General features: G+C 45.2%; 1 protein-coding gene across 6 annotated transcripts in view; it reads right to left on the bottom strand.

The window, feature by feature from the left end:
* Positions 1-14: 14 nt before the first annotated feature.
* Positions 15-22,302, bottom strand: part of Ascc1 (activating signal cointegrator 1 complex subunit 1) — a 120,574-nt gene continuing 98,286 nt past the window's right edge. For 4 of the 6 annotated variants that reach the window (XM_019204995.2, XM_019205002.2, XM_019204997.2 and 1 more), the window contains exon 10: positions 14,300-14,458. In XM_019204995.2, the coding sequence (XP_019060540.1) occupies positions 14,315-14,458 (144 nt within the window). In that variant the 3' untranslated portion in view covers positions 14,300-14,314. Of the gene's footprint in view, positions 79-4,972; positions 6,814-8,239; positions 8,399-14,299; positions 14,459-22,302 lie in introns of those variants that run through there. The other 2 variants (XM_010606453.3, XM_010606474.3) reach the window with 2 other exon arrangements.

The raw sequence follows: 22,302 nt of genomic DNA, 5'->3' as shown, positions 1-22,302 counted from the left end.
AGAGGAGTCAGAGAGGCTGCGCCAGCAGGGGCTGTGTCTGTAACTGTAGCATCGGCATCACGTTTGACATCATCATACCTGGTTGAAAAAAAAAGGAGGGGGGATTTCAAAGCGGAGCGCCGGCTGAGCTGAGAGCCGACGCCAGCCAGCCGCAGCGCAGCGCAGCCCGCGCCCGGGGAGTTGCAGACCGAGGAGGCAGAATCCCGAGCTGTCCCTGCCACCTCTCTCTCCAAGGGTGGAGAGCAAGAAGAGGAGGCCGGGGTGTCCCTGGGGAAGGTGGGATGGGAGAAGACGCGAAACTCTCCGGTTACAAGGCCCGCCGGCTCAGGTGTCTAAAAGGGAATTTGGCCACAGAAGGTCTTTTTCTCCCCTTGCCTCCCACCCGGGGGGCCTGCGCCGCAGCCCTGACAGCTGGCTTCCTACGAGTTACGGTTCTACCATCATGGGTGGCTTCCTTAAAACAAAGCCTTGTAACAACTGGCAGCCTCAGAGCTATTGCTCCCCAGCCCCGGCCTCATGCTCTTTTCAAGGCAAGTCCTGGGTCCTGAATGGGCTGGTGAGACAAGGGCAGATGTCCTCCTCCCCAAGCAGCTGTTTAGGGGCTGTCACCCCTTTTGTTAGCTCTTCCTAGGGCAACCTTAAAAGGCCAGTGTCTGGGCATTTCATCTACCTGAGGCTGCAACTCTGGAAAAGGCACATTTGTTTAGTTTGGACCTCACTTTGGTTTCCATAAGACCGTGGGGATGGGGTGAGGTGGGAAGGGACTGGTTTTGTTGGAGGGGTTTAAGTTTTTGTTCAATCTGTGACTCTCATCATTGTCTGTGGAGATGTTGACATCCCAGGTTCAGAGACTGAAGGTTGGGCACAATCCCAGGATCACAGCAGAAACAGAGTGAGGTTTACATTACAAATAAATAGAAGAGGAAACAGATAATCTGACAGGACAAAACAAATTGAACTTTTGAGACCCAAGCCCCAGATTGTGTTTTTATAAAAGACTTGGCTGCTGGCTGTGATCTTAAGAAAAAAAAAAAAAATCAAAGGCAATGAAATATGTGATCTTAATCAGTAGGAAAAAACACAGGTTACAAGATTGCCAGTCACCAGAACCTGGCCTGCTGGGAACTTTACCTCCGTGGCCTGGGGTGGGGGTCCCCCTGGGAAAACAGAAAACAATAGCTCCCTTCCCGTTTCCTGGCAGATTTAGTGGCAGTGCTGCAGCAGTGCCATATCCCCACCCTGCTGTAGAGGCGACAGCCCTCTCCAGGGCAGAGTGGCACTGTATAGCACAGCTTGTCTTCACGTAGGCTGGGGTGAGACCCATTTCCTATCTAAACATTAATGGTGATACCATCTACCTCCTCAGGCTGCTGGCAACTTCAGCAAAAGTAATTATGCCTGGGCATAATGAGCATTTTTAAAAAAATGTTACTTCTTCCCTCAGATTGGAAAGAGAAGGCTCCAAGGTCCCTTAGGTCTAAACATTTGCCAAAATGTACCACTTCCCACCCCCCCACCCACACACCCTCCCCGTCTCAATCCTGGTCTTTTAGAAAAGCTATCTCCAAAGCATGGAGGAGATAGAGCCCAAATGCCATCACTCCCTGGTTCCAGTGTAATTTTAGGAAGCCCGTGGTCTGTTAGTTTCAAAGCCATTCAATGATGAGCTTGGAAAAGCACTGGTAAGACACCTGTCAGGAAGACCTGAAATGTATGCAGGCCACACCCTTCACAGCTCCTCTGAGACCAGCTCCTACAGCACCTCTGAGCTGGGTCAATATTGGCCCAGTGCTGAAAGTAAACCACCACAGCCCAAGCCTGTTAGCCAAAGGTGAAGCTCTCCAGACAAGAGAAACCAAATCTCCAGATGACAGGTTTAAGGATTGTAGGAAATGGCCAATAATTTCAGTCTGTAAGAAAGGGTTTCTTGATATGAGAGAATTACTGGCAAGGAATTTGTATTTGCAAATCAGTGGTCCCAAACCTCAGATGCTGCTGGACGAGTTTGTCAAATGGTGCATATGCTGATGCACTTTTGTTAGCATTTCATATGCAACAGTAAGTGAAGAGAAATTTTGGGTTTTGATAAGAAATCTAAATTTAACTAATCTTGAAAACCATTTAATCCCATGTCTAGAGGATCCCACAAGCACAAAAAGATAAATGCACAGATATTCAGTCCAGAATTGTTCATAATACCAAACCTAGAAACCAACTCCCATGTCCATTAATCAGGAAACAATTACACTTAAAAGTGTGTCTACAAATAGGGTGTAGTGATGTACGCTAGCTACTAGGGAGGCTGAGGCAGGAAGGAGGATCTCATTTGAGGCAACTTAGCAAGACCCTGACTCAAAACAAAAAGGGCTGAGGACGTAGCCCAGTGGAGAGTTTAATGCCTAGTGTGGGAGGGGTGTGTGTGCAAAAGACTACTGTGAAGACATTTAAAGAAGAATCTACAGATCTGCATCTGCTGACAATCAATGTGATCAACGACATATTCCTGGATGTGCAAGCTCATTATGAAAGATCAGGTATCTGAGGCTGGGGATGTAGGTCCACGGTAAAACACTATAATGTACTAGGCCCTGGGTTCAGTCTCCAGCACACAGGAAATAAAAAGATCACTGTGTTAATATATGAGCTAATCAATTCCTAAAGAGGAAGTTTATTCTGGCTCCTGGTTTCAGGGGCTTCAGTCCGTGTCTGTGTGGGTCTGCTTCTTTGGGTCTAGGGGACACCATCCATGAGAACCCCCACAGAACTTTATGTGAGTTAAGATATACATTGATAGTTAATGTACTTAAAAAACTAAGAATTTTTAAATTTTTATTAATTTAAAAATAACAATGTACCCATTAACAAAAATAATATATTTTATGAGAAACAAATATATCCTGCCCCCATTAGAACATGGCACTGTTTTTACATTTTCTCCTCTATGCCTCGTTCAGCAGGAGCCAGCTGGATTCCAGATTGTGCATGACAGCAGTGTATTTTGTTATCAGGGCTGACACAAAATGGACCGCAGACCACGCAGCTTCAACAACTTTCTCTTAGTTCTGGAGGCTGGTATTGCAGTTCAAGACCTGAGTGTCTTGTTCTCTCCTGAAGCCACTGTCCTTGGCTTGCTGATGCCCCCACCTCCCCATGTCCTTGCACATGGTTCTGGCACACTTTTGTCCTATGTCTCTTTCTGTTCTACATTTCACCCTCGATAAAGGATTCCAGATTGGTCAGGGGCCCTAGCAGCTCATTTTAATTTACTCACACTCCCCTCCCCACCCATCTCCAAATACAGTCACATTCTAAGGCACTGGGTGGTTAGGATTTCAACACAGGAGTTCTGGAGGAGACCACTTAGCTCAGAACAGGTAAAGATGCAAACAGCCAGTAAGGGTAGAGTAGAAAGACTGAGGGCAAACAGTGAAATCTCTGAAAACACACATTTATATCCTAAACCTACCATTTACAAAATTCTACAGAACACAAGACACAAGTGAACCAAGATCTGTCATGTAAAGGTACAAGATCCCAATGATGAATGTAACCGTACTATATACCTAAAATGTACCAATAAACTCAATGAGGGGGAAAAAAAAAGACACAAGTGAGTTATTCTATTAACCAAGGTCACACAGCCTGTGAGGGAGAGGAAAAAGGGCAAATGACACGTTCTTATTCTTATGAAAATAGTCTGGACCTCACAGATTCCTCCCTAAAAAGTTCTCAGGGAGCCTCAGGGCACAAAGTCCACAATTTGAGAACCACAGATATAAACTGTGTGACCCTGGGCACATTTCTTAAAGTTGTTAAGCCTTGATTTATAAAACCAGGATAATTATACCAATTAAGGGGATTGTTATAAAGATTGAAATAACACATAAATACGTGAGAAGTTGGCACATTTCATTTATCTTAGCTGTTGTTATTTGTGCAAAATTACTTCACTTTTCATATTAGATATGTGCTTAAAAACAAACAAGTAGTTATCTCTGGGTGACAAAATTCACTTAAGTAAGCATTTAAATTGAAGTTGATCATATACACAGAGACACAAAGCATCAGACATGTAGCTTGATGGTTTTACACACAGTTAACTTATTTTATCTTTAAAAATTTTTTTACAAAAAAAGAAGGCTATCATGGCTCTCCTCATGATAGCTCACCCTGTGTCCTCTGGGGTGTGCTTTTATCTTTTTCTCTTCTTTTCGGCCCAAAACTCTGCAGAGCCAGTTTCTTCCTCACTTGTAATTTTTACTTTTCAAATAAACTTTGTCATGTTTTCTCCTCGCTTCATTTAATTCTTTGTTCAAGATGAGAAGAATGTGGAATCCAACTCCAGAAGGAGAGGCAAGCAACCCAAAGCTCAAACTGAAAAGCATCTGGTGAGAAGGTTTAGATCAGATGGAAAACATCTGGCCCACCTGCTGTGAGAAGGTATCCAACACCTGCATGAGAAGAAACCTGCTGACTTGGGGTGACCCACCAACACCTATATAAACCATGCCTAAATCAGCTTCCCAGCATGACTTTGTTTCGTTTTTTGAGACAGGGTCTCATTATGTAGTTCAGGGTAGCCTTGAACTCACTATGTAGCTCAGGCTGGCTTTGAACTAGGAGCAATACTCCTGCCTCAGTCTCCTGAGTGCTGGGATGACAGGCATGTGCCACCATGCCTGCCTGCAAGATGGACTTTAGATAAGGTTCCTCCATTTTGTTGACTAGCTGGCTTTTTGAATAAAGTCATTTTCCAAGGGAAGGAGAGGGGAAGGGAGCGAGACTACATAGTGAGACCCTGTCTCAAAAAAAAAAAAAAAAAGAAAAGAAAGTTTAGGGCTGGGGATTTAGCTCAGTGGCATAGTGCCTGCCTAGAAAACATGAGGTCCTGAGTTCTATCCCTAGTTAAAAAAAAAAAAAAATCAAAGGAAAGAGAAAGGTGTTAATATGACTCAACAGCACCATTTCCCACCTCAGTAGCCACCCGCTGCAACATGGTACTCCTGCAGTGCAGGGGGAGCTCTGCTGACTCTGCACCTTTGCTGCCATCAAGTTTCCTTCAGCTCCAGGAAAAGGGCACGGAGCCCGATCACAGGCTGAGCGCTGGCCATTACAACTCTGTACCCTGTTCAAGAAACCCAGGGCCTCAATGAAAACAATCATTCTGAGTAATATTTATACTGTAGCCACTATGAGCAAGGAGTTCACTCTACACCTTCCAGGAAAAAAAATCAAATTTATTTTCCATCACAAAGTTCCTTGCATTAGCAACAAAGATTCTGCAAAACAATAGTAGTGGTGGTAGCCCCCCACCACACACACTCTCTCTCCCTTTTTTTAAGCTATGTAGCCCAGGCTGGCTTCAAACCTGCTGAAATCCCCCTGCCTCCCAAGTGCTGGGATCACAGGCATGAGCCACCATGTCTGGCTTCCCTGCCTGTTCTTAATGCAAATGAGGGTGAAGTCAGTGCCTGACAAGCTGGCTGGAGCAACTTTAAGGTACAATGAACTATTTCAGTGGAGAACGAATTGCATAGTGGTAACATTAAACAAGATATGTTTAGAAATACAGTAGCAAATATTTACCCCATTACCATGTGATAAAAAGAGACCTTGAATTGTTTTTTCTTCTTCTTTTGGTGGTGAAGGGATGAAACCCTGGGCTCTGTACACTCAGCAGCAGGACCCTGAATCTGCAAAAATTATTTCTGGTCCATCCAAAGGTACCTGCTTCCTACCATTGCTGGTTTTTCAGAAAAGTTCTACATCAAAAGAACCTGTTGCTCACTGCATTTTCTTTAGTGCTACACTGCCCTCAAGATTTGTCTACATTTTCAGAAGGAAAACTTAAAAGATGAATGAAAATTTTTCCCAATCCTACCAATACCTACCAAACACAAGGATATACATGCATGCAGCCACTAGTCACCCGAGTGAGGGTGTCACCATGCCACGGAACCTCTGGCGACTACACTGTACAGTTGTGAGAGGATGAGTAAAATGGCAGTAACTTGGGAAAAGTTACTATGAAACAGCTGCTATGTGTACAGGGAACAGTCACCTCTGCATTCTAAATAACAGAATTTCTAGTTCTATTCAGAATTTAGTATTTGATATGTAATGTTACATTTTCCAAAAACTAAAGCTAAAAACAAAATGTCCTGTAAGCCTAAGTCATAAATCTGACGCCCCAAAGAAGACCTCTTTACCCCTGGCCCATGAGAGGACACAGGAGACAGGCAGCACTGTGTAACATGGGGCACCGAACGCCAGGTCGGGTCAGGACTCAGGCATCCCGGGGCGCAATCGGTCCCAGGTGCTGTCAAACCAGCTGAGGTGAGGTGACATCGCAAATGAACAACGTGGTACTGTGAAACCTCAAATTATAACACAATTCCACCAAGAGAAAGCAGAGGTCCTTAGAGGGAAACTGACCCTGAAGGCACCAACACGTAAATCCCACATGAGAAGCGACACCTATGCCACACACGGACTAAAGCGTGTGACAACACTAGCAGCAAGCATGGACGCTGTGGAGATACATTTATTCACAAGTGATCTGTGCGGTCTCACTGAACGCCAGACACCATCCTTACAATTCGGCAACCTTCACACAGGTTCAAGGAAGAATCCAAGAACAGAAAGGAAGAATCAAGGTGGGAGTAAGGCACGGAGGAATGAGAAAGGAGAGCATGTGGGCAGGAGCACAGGAGGCGGAGGAGGTGCTGGAGCGGGACTGAGGGCTGCGGGGCTCATGTTCTTCCAGAACTTTCTGTGCAGTCCTGTGCACGACATGGTTTCTTTACAGACACCCTGAAAAATAAACAGAAAAGAGCTATAATACTGCAACTCCAGCAGGGGCACAGGAAAGTGGGAGTGGGGCTGGGAGGGAGGGCTGGAGCCCAATAAATATTTTAGGACCAACTTCAGAAGAAAATGGAGAGATCATACAGAATAACTGTTAAAGTCTGTAACTGTCTGATTAAAGTTCTTTAACTTTTTTTCTCAGTGCTGGGGTTTGAACCCGGGGCCTTCTCACTGAGCCACATTTCCCCCATTAAAGAAATCTTTAGAGAGGGTTTCCCTAAGTCATTTAGTTGCCTGAGATGGGGTTATACCCCTGATCCTCCTGCCTCAGCCTCTCAGAGTGCTAGGATTACAGGCAACAACAAACCCAGTAAATTCTGTAACTTTGTTATTTTGCTAAAGACAAAGCTCTAGGTAGTAAAGGTATTGAAAGCAGGATTTTTTTTTTTTTTTTTGGTACTGGGGATCGAACTCGGGACCCTGCACTTGTGAGGCAGGCAGCAGAACCACTGAGATAAACCCCCAGCCCAAAAGCGGGATCTTGAAGAGGTATTTGCATATCGGTGTTCATACCCACTATTCACAATGGCCAAGAAGTGGAAGCAACCCAAGCATTCACGGGGGATAAATGGATAAACAAAATGAGGGCCATGCATACAATGGAATATTATTCATCTCTAAAAAGGAAGGAAATCCTCTCACATGACATGGGTGAACTTCAGGGACATTAAACTAGCAGTCAAATAAGCTGGTTACACAGAGATAAACTGTGATTCTACTTATAGGATAGATTAAGGGTGGGCAAAATCATGGACAGAAAGTAGAATGGCGGTTGTCAGAGCTGAGGGGCGGGAGAAGGGGAGCTACTGTTTAATGGTACAGAGTTTTAAGTTTTGCAAGAGGAAAAGTTATAGAGATGGGTGGTGGTGACGGCTGAACACCATGCATGTGTTTAATAACACTGAACAGTGCATTAACAAACACTTAGGACGACCGTGTGTGGTGACTTGGGCCTGTAATTCCAGCAACTTGGGAGGCTGAGGCAAGAGGACTGAAAGTTCAAAGCCAGCCTGGGCAACTTGGGGAGACCCTGGTGGTGTAGTTTAGGGATAGGGCATTTGCCCAGCATATACAAGGACCTGTGTTTAATCCCAAACACCACACACACACACAAAAAGGTTAAGACAACAAATTCTGTATATCTCACTATGATAAAAAACTGAAGGAAAACCCCAGAACAAGTCCAGGATGAAAGGCACAGGCTCTCCTAGTGCCCACACCCTCTTGGTCTGGTGACCGTGGACAGTCATCAGAGGTGATGGTGAGTTCACGGGGAGCCACCCAGTAAAGTCACCAGCCCGATTTCCACAGTATCCCCATCCTGGGAATGAAAACCAGGAAACCAGGAAACCAGGACACTCTTCGTCAGTACCTGCTGAGGGTGTTCAGCGTCCAGGGGCCCCCAAGGTCCACCTCAGGAGAAGTCAATCTGCCCGCAGGAGGCGTAGTTCCCAAAGCTGTCCACGGTGAACCTCTGAGAGATGTGAATGGAATTGAGCTTCAGAGAGCCAAAGTGGAAGTTCTCAAACAACTGGAACGAAGAATGGGAGGCCGGCATGAGTGCCCCAAAGAATGAAGAGATGAAAATAGAAAACCACCACAACCCCACCAAGCCTCTCCTGTTCTTCCCTTCGGTATTTACTGTGAATAAGCATCCTGCAGAGGAGCAACAGGTGAGAAAAGAACAGCCAGCTCCGCTCTCCGATTAATTCTAAAGCCTCCCCTGACAAAAGGCACCAGAGAAAAAGGCCTGGAAAGTCAAGCCAAAACTGTCTATTGAGCAGCTATGGCCAAGGACGTGTGACAAGCATCCTGCAACCGCACGGACTCCCCTTCCTGACCTGCTAGGCCGCCGGAGTCCTGCTTTAATGGAGCTGGATGGAACACACGTAGGCAGCTCGTTAGGAGCACTGACCAACTCTGAGAAAGCTGGGGCTCCTGGCCCACAAATGAGGGGTGGGTCCAGGCCTGCAATGAGGGACACGTTCACTAAATGACAGAGTAAGTCTGAGCGATGTCATCAGAAACCTTTCATCCGAGTGGATTCAAACCCTTTTTACGACAATCTTCCACTTTCCAAGAGCTTTCAAACATTCCATGCTCCAGGAGGGACTTGAGCCTGTGATCAGCTACATGGCAGAATCGAAAACATCAGAATACATCCCAGGAAATGAAGGAACGCTGCTTGGCTAGGAGGAAAGGACTTACCTTCTTCTGTCAGGATTCAAGAACTGCTCTTCCTTAAAATGTCAGTGGGCTCCAGGAGAGCCCACTCGCCCTGCAGTGCAAGGCCTTGGGAGTGCTAAGAGCAAACTCTTCCATGAGTGACACACTCATTCCCAAGAAAGCCTCTCAATTCGTACCCAGCACTGCCCGAGTGGAACTTAAGGGCAGGACCTTTGTGCAATGGTGGTGACTGTCTCTTCATTTTTATACCACCTCCCACACCCAGGAACTTCAGCCACTGTCGCCTTTCCTCTTCCTGCAATTAATGGCCTAGAAAAATGCCTGAGGTTCATTAAAGGCTAACTTTACAAAGCCCAGTAAATATTGATTCTTCGACATGACACCAACCTGACCCCGAAGATCTATTTGGAGCTTGTGTGCTGCACTGTCTTGTCTTTCAGAGAAGGGACCAGCTCTTGCCTGCATCGATTCACACAATTAACTTCTCCTCCAGGCTCTGGCAGCCTGTTCAAACCACATCCCCTGTTCTGTAGAGATATCCAGCCCAAAACAGTTATCTCCTCTCCCTTTGCTGAACATTCGAAAGCCATGTCACTGAGACTGACAGATTTGTAGTTTGCAAACTGATACCTTCTCCATACAGCAAAGACATAACAAAGAAGCAATAACAGACAAGAGAAAACAAAACTAAAGGGAACTCACAATACTCTCCATGAGTACTTTTTAAAGACTGGCAGCCTATGAGTCCTCTACCACTTTCTCTATTTTCTGTGTTTCCAAGTTAACAGTCGTCACACTCATGCAATGGAAGGGACCTATGACTCCACCTTGCCTTCTGTAGCGACCTCCGAAAAGTAGGCTCTGCCACAGAGTCCTCTGCTTCCGGCTGAAAGCACACATGGTGATAATAAAGTTAGCTGGACATGATTTCAATGCAGCATCCACAAACATTAAGAGAAGGAACATTGGGGCTGGGGATTTAGCCCCAGTGGTGCTGCACCTGCCTCACAAGGGCAAGGTCCTGAATTCAATCCCCAGTACCACAAAAAAAAAAAAAAAAAAAAAAAAAAAAAAGAAAAAAAAAAGGAAAAAGAAATCCAAGAGAAGGAACATAAACTCTCCCAGTCTGCTAAGGCAGTGCAGGTTGGGAGAGGACTGCTGAGGTCAGTGTGACTTACGCAGCACATGGGAGCTGTCCAGCCAGGGCCAATGAGGTGGCTCATTGCACCAGCCTAGAAGAGGGAAAGATCTCGGAGGGCTGAGATCCAAAAGATGAACAAGGCATGAGCCCTGTGAACTGTAAAATGCTCCTGAAAATGGGGAACTTCTGGTGATGTTTTTAAGATCTCTCTGCTCTCCTTGACCTTGTATGTATTTTATCTACTGAGGTAACCGTCATCTTTCATATCTTTTGATAACATCAGAGCAAATGCATTTCTCATCCAGAAGTTCCCAGTGTAGTGCCAATCGTCCTATCAACCTTTCCTATCTGTGTTTCTGTTCTTTCTGAATGTTTGTGATGATTTCATATAATTTAGGAAGAATTTTTCGGTGATTTTATTGTTCAGTCATTGTTATATTTTTAATTATATTTTCTTTTAGTTCTATCAATTATTTTTAGTGACTCATTCAAATATAAGCCCTATGGAGCAAAGAGCTGAATCCAAGTATACGCTGTGAGAGCATCTAATAGTAGGCTGCCTGTAATGATAAATATGTATTGAACAAAATGAAAGCTAACACTAATATTGTAGATGTCTGTGTATATCTATCTGAAAAAACAATGACATGTGCTTGTACTTAGAAGTTACCATCAAAGAATCCCTGAACAAGACTTACTAAAACTATAATACCTCAAGTCTGGGTGCGAAGGACATATCTCTGTCCTAACTAGTTGTCAAGAACTTATTTGTGCTGGGATTGGAGGCACATGCCTATACTACTAGTACTTGGGAGGCTGAGGCAGGAGAATCACTGCAAGTTTGGGTGAGGCCAGCCTAGGCTACACAGTGAGTTCAAGGCCAGTCTAAACTATAGAGTGAGACACTGTCTAAAAAAAACAAAACAAAAAACAAAAACTAAAAACAAGAAATTATTTGCATAGCTGCTCGTGGTGGCATGTTTGTAATCTCACCACTTAGGATGCTGAGGCGGGAAGGCTAAGAGTTTGAAGCCAGCCTGAGCTACACAGCACAATCCTGCCTCAAAAGAAAACAAAACCCAAAACAGAACTGTAGACTGTAACGAAAATTTCATGAACTCCTTCAGATTCCTTCTTGTTCCTTATTTGTCACTTGGCTCCAGCCCTGAGGTGAGTGCACTGAGCATGTGCTATCCTGCAGTTTCGTAGCTCTGTGCAGAGCAGGAGAAAGGAATGCTGCGGACAGGGTGTGCCTGCCAGTGAACGGTACTGAGTGCTGTGCTCTGTGATCTGTACCCTCCTCCGAATGTGTTTTACTTAGATGAGAAAATGTACGAAAGAAGACAGACAGCAAAGGCTAAGTGTGGGATGAAAAGATGAAAGGTCCAGGCACTCGATAAATGCCATGGGAGGTGAGGAATCGTTGAGAGCTGAGGGCTGGCTCCCTGGAGGAGACCAGAACCGAGCAGGGCCTCCAGGCAAATATAGGATGAGGGTGGGCTGGGGTGTAGCAGTTCAGCTGTTTGGAGGGGTCCTGAAAAGAGGCGGTGAGAAAGACCTAGAGGGACAGACAGATGGAGGGGACCCTGCAGGTCAGACTCCAGGGCTGGACCTTTCAGCAAGATGGCTGGGCTGGTGTCAAGAAAAAGGTGAGGCCACCCTGGCAGTGTCCCTTACTGACAGCAGCGGTGCGAAGGATGGAGCAGATGGAGACCTGGAATGAGACAGAAGACTGGGGACTTTACGGAGCAGGAGACAAAATCGGGGCACCAGGGTACAGGAGGGTACCCTGACAGTAACAGAGCATTTCTGAGAAGGGGCGACTTAACAGGGGAAATATAGGCAGGTCTGTTTCGACCCTGTGGCCAGATCTCTCGCTGTATGTGTCCCACACCCTCTCCAATCTCTGGTCCTCCGGACAGGCTAAGAACAGGCATTAAAAACACAAAACCTGTAGCACTGTGAGGTGGAAATATAATTACTATAGAGAGCTTTACAACTGCCCATCTTTTCAGTGAGTTCTTTATATATTAGGGAAATGAACCCTTTGTCTCTTTTACAAATTGCAAATGTATTTCCCCCAGTTCATCATTTCTCTTTTGACTGTTCACTATGGAAATTACAATTTAAATTTTTAGGAACTTACATTTACCTAACGGGAGATTTTTAAAAACGAAGTGACTTAATGCCTGCTAACCTAATGTGGCTGTCTATGAAAAGATCCAGGTGAACCATCAACAAGTGTCAGTACAGACAACAGCACTATGAAAATAAAGTCTGACCTCAGCCTCAGGAGCCAGTGCAACAGCGGCCTGGGAGGCAGAAGTGATGTGGCCAAGGCACACAGCAAGCAGAGGGATGAGTTTCAGGACAGGCCATCTCAAGACCAGACAGTGGCATAAAAGGGCAGCAGAAGCAGGAAGGTCTCTTGCCTCCCACTGCCCCTCTCCCCTGGAGCTGCCACTGTGACCCCCGCTGGAGAGGTGCCTTCCATCTTTTCCCAGAGGAGAACATCATCGTGATCCAGGAAGGCATGGGGTGCAGTCTGAACCAACAGGCCTTCTGAATACTGGGGCTCTGAAGCCTGTACCCCAAAGGACAAGGCTTGGGAATGCTGAGTCACCCACCCGGTACCCAGAGTGGCTCTGCCAGGCCACTGTGCTCCTCGGACCTATTCACCTTCCAGAGAGGCATTTACGAACCACGGCCCATAGCGCAGTCGGCCTCCTCCTCCCCGAGCAGGGCCCTGAGCTTCTCATGGTGGACAGCGCCCACACAGGGAGGCAGTCTACTCGTTTGCGGGCTTTTCTCCTGCTCCTCTGTCCGCTGCAGTCATCTCAGCCAACTTAGAGACTCAAACCTTCATAGCGAGAGACAGAGATTCCCTCGGCCCTTCCACCGTTTCCCTTTATTATCCTTTTGCACTCCAACTAGATTTCTCCTCCTCTTCACCAGACTGCAGTATAAAAATCCAGTTTACTTGCTTCTCTGGCGCTTCATTTTTGGAGGCTTCTGTGCCGAGCAAAATTTTAACAAATTTGTATCTATTCTCTTACTAATAAGCCTTTTGTTACAGGGGCCTCCACCTTGAGCCTAGCATGGAAGGGAAACCTTTCCTTTCCTGCAAAATAAAGCTGAACACAGATTCACCCCCAAGCAACCCGCTCTGACCCCTGCACTCTGCTGCCCTCGGTGGTGGTGGTGGGCGGCATCCCCAAAGGCCCCATAAAGCCACAGTGAGGGAGCCAGGCTTTCGCTCCCACAGCCATCTCGTTTCTTGGACCTGGTCTAAGGGTCAGGTGGTGCTAGTTCAGCTGGAAGAGCTTTAATCGAACTCTGGATGAAAATAAGCAGAAATCAACTAAGTAGCTCCAGTTAATTAGCTACCTGAATGGAGAAAGAGGAAAAAGCTTAATTTACAAGAGTAAAAAAAATAAACAAAAAAGAGCTTGGCGCAGTGGTGCATCCCTGTAATCCCAGCTCCGGGGAGACTGAGGCAGGAGGCTGCCATGGGTTGGAAGCAGGCCTGGGACACCTAGAGTTCAAAGCCAGCCTGCACTACATTAGGGAGACTGTCTCAAAAAACAAAAACACAAATAAATTAAATTAAATAAGAAACATGGTTGTTCTTTCAAAGCTAGTTCATGAAGAGCAGTGTTCTAGTGTTTAGAAAAGAATAGATCTAACAGGAAAAAAATTTTATAAAGAATCTAGTCAAGGTATTTAAGTCATGTGGAGTGTTTCTCCTCTCTCTTGTTTTACAACAGTCTCCTTGGGGATTTTGAAGCCTAAACCACTTTCGTTTTAAAAACATTTTTCTGTGACACACAGAGCTCTGCTGTTAGAGAAGACAGTATTTTATTTTTTAAAACTTACTGTAAAGAAACATAACAATGAGCAGCTACACAAGAGGACAAGTATTTGAGAAGGAAATAAAAACTGAATTCCGACTGACAATATTTGTGATATTACTAGTTAACAGTACTGACTTGGGTGATTTAAGAAGGAAATGTAACAAATACCTAAGACAGGATGACATTTGAAAACAGTAAAACACACAGCTGCTATCCTTTATTAGGTACTTACAGCATCCTTAGAAAATTAAACAAACTTTTCCTGTCAAGTAAAGACAGAATTGAGGATTCCTGGGATGAGAGGTTCTGGGTCAGAACCACAGAACTGCAAGATGAAACCCAACCATCCTGCTGTCCCGGCTCGGTGTGCTGTGGAGCCTGCTGTTTTGAGAATGTGCATGTTTGTTTCCTAGGGAGAACACAGAGGGACACTGAGAGAAAACAACTGGTGAGATTTAACAGCTACCGGTTGTTCTCCCTTGCATTCATTCTGACCTCTGCTCCCTCCTCCCACACCTGGCAACACAAGCGTCAAAGACCAGAAATAACTCCAAACATGAAGGAGCTGCTTGAAGGAGGCTGGAAATCTGACAGATGTGTGGAGGAAGAGGGAGAGCAGCCTTCTCTCTGAGGCCTTGTGTTATAAGGGAATGAAAGGCCCAGCCCCAAGTGCACCTTGGCAAACCTGTTGGAGATTCCTGCCCATCTGCTTGCTCTGCAAGGCTTGTTCTAGTTCAGTCTCAGACAAGGTAGTGGTCACTCTCCCCAAAGGACCCTCTTTTAAGGAAACCTGTTTCTCCGGCTGGGAGGCTGGCACTGCCTGTGGCCCCAGTACAACTTTAATAAGAGGAAATTAACTTTCAAAGAATAAAACAAGAGCCGGGCATGGTGGCGCATGCCTATAATCCCAGCACTTGGGAGGCTGAGGCAGGAGGATCCCTGTGAGTTCAAGACCAGCCTGGGCTACATAGTGAGTTCCAGGTCAGTCTCACCTCTACATAGTCAGACCCTGTCTCAAAAAAAAAAAAAAAAAAGAATAAAATAAGTATTTAAAATATATGAAGAAAAAAAAATATATGAAGGGGCTGGGGGTGTAGCTGAGAGAGAGGGCACTTTTAGTATGTGTGAGGCCCCAGTCTATCTCCAGCACTACAGAAACATTTAAAAGTCTATAAACAATATATCCTATGCAACTTATTAGTCATTCCTGCTGTATCTGAATTCAGTCAACGCTCATAACATATTTGGTGCAAATGAAAGCAGGTACAAATGGTTCAATTAGTGTAAGCACTCACAGGATATGTTAGGTGCCATGCTTCAAAGAAGATGTTTTCTATTGTTTTCACAAAGCAATTAGACATTTGGAGCCCAAAGTAAGGAAAATACAAATAGTAAACACATGCTACTTTGAAGTTTTCCGTGTTTTTCTTTCAAAATCTGTCTTATCAACTTCCACTTTGCATAACTACTCCATTCACAGATAAAAGTAAAAACAATAACACTCTTATGCTTATTGTAATGCTTTAGCTCCTACCTCCTTGCTGGGAAGGTTACAGGATGAATGAAGACAGTGACAGGCACCTTGAGCTCCTCAGGAAGGTGCTCCCAGTACAAATCTTGGTGTGGTTAGAGAACACTTCATCTAAGGATCTAGAAGTGTCTTACAAAGGCCAGCTCATTAACCCTTCAAAAAACTGCTATGATATAAACCAGAGCTAAGGATTATTATTCCCATCTGAAATATAAGAACCAGACAGAGCCTGGCATAGTGGTATATGCCTGAAGTTCCAACACTTGGAGACTGAGGCAAGAAGATCATTAAATTTGAGGCCAGCCTGGGGTATGTATGAAGATGTTGTCTCAAAAAAACAAAGCTGGGCGTGGTGGTGCACACCTGTAATCCCAGCACTTGGGAGGCTGAGGCAGGAGAATCGCTGAGTTTGAGACCAGCCTGGGCTACATAGTGAGTTCCAGGTCAATCTCAACTACATAGTGAGACCTTGTCTTAAAACACAAAAACAAAAAAACAAAAAAAAAACCACAACACAACAACAACAATACAAAAGAGAGACAGGCTGTGACCACCAATGTGAGATAAATTTAAAGAATTCCTGGGGCCAGGCCTACAGCATGGGCCAGGACAAAGCCATGGCCACATAGGGTCATAGGTGCCACTCAAGTGGAATAACAAATAAGCACTGAAGAATGCCAAGGGGACCAGGTCCTCCCTCAGGCTCTGTGTACGCAAATACTGAACAAGTGTTCCGCAGGTGAGAGAGAGAAACACTGGATGGGAAGAGTAAAACCAGAGGTCTTGGAAGATCTACAGTGAAAAACAACGGAACAAACAATGGTGACTTTCAGAAGCATTCTTCAAGAAAAAGGCCCCTAGATGTACCATTCATAAGACTTTAGGTAGTGAACAAAAAGATATGAACACCAGACTAAAAATACAGTAAAATCTGAAAAGCATACAGGCTCTTCATATGCCATGTTACTGATTTCACCCAGAGTTAGGATCACAAATACATTTTCTTTTTTTCCACAAATATGTTTAATTTCAATGTTCTGTTTGTTAAAATTCCCCACATCTAAAAAATGATTTTCAGGTTCTGGCAAGGCAGTGGACTCTCAAGCCTTCTGTATTCTGCATTTTTCTTCTGGTCACAAGTACAATACTTCAGGTAACAGCAGGGTGGGAGGGGCATGAAGAAACAAGGCAGAGATGGAGACCCTACATACCCAGAGACAGAAAACTCCTCCCTATCTAAACATACCCACATACGCCGCACCTGCATGGATTCTTTCCAAGTATCGTCACAGAAGAACATAATTGAGCCGATTTACCCTGAGATAAACCATTCTCCTACACATACACATACCCCTGCACGTGGAAACAGAAAATAGAAATTTGAGCTGAGGATGCAGCTCAGTAACACAGCACCTCCTAGCATATGCAATGCCCTGGGCTTCAGCAGCAGCACCACCAAAGGGAAAAAAAAGGAAAATTTTTCTTTTCTACTTGCAAGACAAAACCTAGACTTTAATGCTTTTCTGTCAATGATTATAGAGACACACTTCCCCAATTTCTCCATCTCTGAACAGGGATAAGAAATGTAAGGACGTTCTATACTTATGGTAAGGTAAATTATAAAATAGAATTGGATTCTTTATTAGTCAGCTTTCTCTTGCTGTGACAAAGTACCTGAAATAATCAACTTAAATAGAAAGAAGATGTCATTTTGGCTCTCAGTTTCAGTCTGGTCATTTGGCTCCATGGCTTTGGAGCACAATGTCCTATGATGGAGAACAGGGTGGGGACAACTGCTCTCCCTCAGGGCACCCAGGAAGCATGAGAAAAGAAAAGGATGGCCCAACATGACCTCTGGGACAGACCTCCATGGCTTACTTCCTCCAGCTGGGCCCCACCTTCTAAGGGTGTCTACCACCTCCCAGAAGCACCACAGACCTGGGGACCAAGCCTTAATACACAGGTCTTGGGGGACACTCCAGATCCAAGCTACAGCAAGCTCTTAACTGTATCGTTCCTTGCTGACTATAACCTCCAGTGCATCATTCCATAAACCAAAAAGCAGACTTTCCTTAGAAGAAAAAAAGGAGAAAGTGTATTAGGCACCCTGATGCCTTATAGCCTCTGCAGTCACCAGCCAGTCACATAGGGCTATAATATTTTTAAAGATCAAAACAGGAACATCTATTTCAGAATAAAAGGTAATGTGGTTGGCAGGTAGATTCCATCCTAGAGTCATCTCCAAATATAGCCTAAGTCTGCCCAAATTGCCACTTTTAATCTAAAACCTCAGCCTGCAGTGATCAGTGGTGTGAGAGTCAATAATAATAGCTAATAATAGCCAATAAAAGGAGAACATAATGTACTTGTAGAAGGCCTGGAACACTTGGGCTCCCAGGAGCAAGGCCAAGGCCAGTCTGTATCACCATCAGTAGCCTCTATAAGGAAAGCTGCAAAAGGCTGTGTGTGTACTGGTGGAACAGCTGCAGTTTTATCAACCCTTTGGCTTGCCACTCCCGCTTCGTGAAACCATTATCTAAGTGCCTGGTCCCCATCTCCACAGACAGGGATGGCATTCCTTGCACAGATAGGGAATGAGAACTTCCCGTGCCATCCGGCTCCCCCATGTCCTCTGTAGGCCGTTTGGACTGCATGACCGTGAGAAATGTTAACGCTTGACTTAAGGAGCACCCAACAGACAGGAAATGAAGCTGTTAAAACCTCCTTCAAATAATCAGGCCGAGCTGCACTTTTTTGGATGTCTGGCTTGAGCCTTGTGCTGATGTAAGGATTATTAAGTAGAAGACTGCTGGTAGAGGCCAAATGACCTATTAGAGAATGAATTAAAACTGCCATATACAAACAGGATGCCAGGCAGTTCTGCTGAGCACTTCAATATTCAGAATGCCAAGGGATTTCCCCTCTCTGCAGATCCTTTTGGTTTTGAAAAGTAGCAAGAACAAAACATGTGGTGGGGGCGGGCACCTGCCACAGTGAAGAACCTGTGCCTGATCTCAAATGCACCACTCACACCACAATCCCAGCAGGTAGAGAAGGCCACCAGGCCGGCCAATGGGTTCAAGCTGCTGCAAAACTTCTTCCCAGAAAGCCCTGCCTGAGGGCATGGATAATGCTGCTTTGTCAGGATCAAACTGGCCCGGGGCTGCTGGCTGGCAGAGGCTCCTCAGCTCCTAGGCCTGTGACCACCAAGCTTGCAGGCAGGTGTTCTTTCGGTGCTGACCCAGCTGATGTTTTTGCAGATAAAACCGCCCTCAGATGAATAACAACTGATGCTCATTAAAACTGGCACTACTCTTGTTTTCTACTTCCCTCAGATTTTACTCATAACAGCCCCCAATCCTGGAGCAGAAGGTGTCTAATCTCCCTACACAGGGGAGGAGTGAAGCCTGGGGGATGCAGAAGGCAGCAGCACAGACTTTTATGGCCTGGGGCTTTAGGGTGGGTGTCCAGATGCTGAAGGCTGGGACAAGGGAATGAATTCAGGGGAAAAAATGAGTGATGGAGGAGAAAAGGTCATCAGGCCCCATGAATATCCACTGGGACTTCCCCAAGTGGGAATGGCATGCAGAATTTAGACAGCAAATCAGATGTCCGGAGACATTAGGTGTAGGAAAGAGTTCACATGCATCTTATAGCTGTCCGAAGAATGGCTGGCCTAGGAATGGCTCCTCGCCAGACTGCAGCCAGATTGCCACGTGGGATCAACCAAGTTATTTCCAACAAAGTCACCTCACTAGACAACCAGTCATAAAAAAACTGCGCCCTCTGTCAGAACCATAGGAAACACACCTGCAGTAGCATTACCAATGTTTTACAGACTGTGACATACACTTTATGTTGCTTTAATGGAAGAAAGACAACAAAGCTCAGGTGGCCACCTTCCCCTGTGCAAAGGTGTGGCAGTGGCTCTGAAGAGACAGGGTTACCGTGCCCACGCCTGCCACAGGAGGAGAAGGCCACTACGACCCGAGGAACTGACATCAGTGCTCTAAGCTACAACTGAGAATAAATCCTGACTTGGAATTCTTGTTGATTGCTATCCTATTCTCTCAATTTAATTTGAGCATTATTTCTAAAACTGTTTCATTGCCAACAGATGGGAAAGAAGGCATCAACCCCCCCCTTCAGTGGTAGTGGGAATTGACACCAGGGGAACTCTACCACTGAGCTGCATCCCCAGTCCTTTTTATTTTGAGACAGGAGGTCACTAAACTGCCCAGCCTGGTCTAGAATTCACAATCTTCCGGCCTCAGCCTCCCTCAGCAGCTGGGATTAAGGTGTGTGCACTTGGCTAGAGGGCATCGTTATTAGGAAGATATCTGCTGGATGTGGAGGCTGAGAAGGATTATAGTTAGTGAGTTCAAGGCCAGCCTGAACTGTACAGCAAGGCGCTCCCTGTCTTAAAAACAAAACAGAACAAACAAACAAACAAACAAACAAAAAAAAACAGAGCCAGGTGTGGTAAGCACACCCATAATCTTCACACTCAGAATCTGAGGCAAGAGAATCGCTATAAATTCAAGGCCAGCCTGAGACATATAGTGAGTTCAAAGCCAGACTGGATCACATATTGAGACACTGTCTCAAAAAACCAAAAGAAAAAAAGGGCATCATGGCTGGTTGCAGTTGCTCATGTGTGCAATCCCACCTAGTTGGGAGGCTGAGGCAGGAGGACTACAAATTCAAGATCAACCAGGGCAATTTAATGACAACCTGTCTCAAACAAACAAACAAACAAAAAAGGTGGGCTGGGCTGGGGACGTAGCTCAGTAGTAGAGTGCTTGCCTACCATGTGCAGGACCCTGGGGTCAATCCCTGGTACTGCAATGTAAATGGATTTAAATCAATAAATAAAAAGGGGTGGTAAAGTGCTTATGAGGTGAAGCCCTGGGTTAAATCCTCAGCACAGCAGAAAAAGAAGGTGAAGGCAGATGAGGAGGTGAAGTAAGAGGAAAAGGAAGAGGAAACAATCACAGCTTTTCAGCTTTATGTATTTCAACCACTGCTTTTCTTTTTTCACCAATGTCCTCTAACATTTGGAATAACACTTAGACACTACTGGCACTAAGCCACCCAATCTACACACTTTCAGTCTGGTCTCTAACAGCAGGCTGCTTCAAAGAGGACAGTACCTTGTCACCATCTCTTGGTCCAGATTTACATTCTGCTACAAATATACCATGGAGTCTACAAGTACAATGAGATACTATTCAGCCTTAACAAGGAATGAAATGGTGATATATGCTACAACAGGGATGAAACCTGAAAACATTATGCTAAGTGAAATAAGCCAGACACTAAAGGTCAAATGCAGGATTCTACTTGTATGAGGTATCTAAAATAGATTCATAGACACAGAAAATAGCAAGCAGAATGGTAGTCACCAAGGGCTGGGAGAATGAGGGGGAGCAGGGAGTTGCTTACTGGGCACGGAGTTTCAATTTAGGATGGTAAAAAATCCTGGGAACGGATGATAGTGACAGCTGTGTAACAATGGGACTATACCACTAATTGTATGCTTGAAAATGGTTAAACGTGCAAATCTTAACCATGATCCATAATCCAGCTCATTATCAACTATACCCAAAATAACATGAGCAGACTTCGAGAAGTGAACAAAGGTGAGTGTTTCCTGCAATAAGCACAGGTCCCCAGAGCTGGGAGTGGTGGCGTGCTCCTGTAGTCCCGGCTACTTGGGAGTTGAGGTGGGAGACTGAGGATTTCGGCCTAGGAGACTGGGCTGGCACACAGTGAAGCCCCCTCGCCTCAAAACAAAAACAAGCAAACCAAAAAAAGCTGGCTACTCTCTTCAAAGAGTTCACAGGAATACAATCAGAGGGACCACAGGTAATGGAATATTTATTCCTCTTTCCTCAAGCACACCATGCAAGCGCCTGGTATTCTGTACCATTCAATAAAAATTACCAAACACGGATATTTCATCCTGGTAAGAACCAGAAATGATTTTAGGAGAAGTAATGTTACTCTCACTACCTTTGTGAGCTGCACCCCATTTCTTGTTACAGAGTGGGCTCTGCCACCTGGGCCTCTCTCCTAGCCAAGGCCAACGTGGATGGGTCCCAACACCACTCAAAGAGGGAGGACCAGTGAACGTGAGTGCAGAAGACAAGAGACGGAGAAAAACCCTCCTGGTGAAGGAGACAGCAACAGAATGGGGAGGCTGCATCTTTCCGGAATGGATGTGGGCTTCTGTCAAAACTCAGCCGACTGCTCATTTTTCAGTGTAACAGAGGCTTCACCTCACTGACAGCTATGTCTTTGGGGGACCTCATTAGTGTCTGAAGACTTCACTTTCCAGGCAAAGTAATACATGAAATAAATTCGGAGGAAAAGTTTTGGTGAAACGCTGCTTGGATTTGAATCTTCCTCCCACAACCTACCCCCCAAGTAGCCTCAAATAAAAAGCTAAGAGACCAAGCTGGAGCATTTCATACTGTGCTTTATGTATCTGATGCTCTAAGAAGTTACCCAGTCACTTATCAGGAATCCGTCAGATCTTTAAAAATACGGTATGCTTCCAGTACTGGCAAAATACAAAAGGGCCTGAGGAGCAATCTCATGAGTTTTGTTTTTTAAATCATCAGCAATGGAGGCAGAGCAGTGTTTATTACTAAGAGCCATGAAGCGCCCTCATTGTGGTGAGATGTCTTGTCACAATCTCCTTTTTTTTTTTTTTTTTG

This window comes from Fukomys damarensis, unplaced genomic scaffold (genome assembly GCF_012274545.1).
Source record: "Fukomys damarensis isolate Sample0158 unplaced genomic scaffold, DMR_v1.0_HiC HiC_scaffold_20, whole genome shotgun sequence".
Lineage (NCBI taxonomy): Eukaryota > Metazoa > Chordata > Mammalia > Rodentia > Bathyergidae > Fukomys > Fukomys damarensis.
The sequence above is the reverse complement of the archived record's forward strand: the minus strand, read 5'-3'. Positions and strand labels throughout refer to the sequence as shown.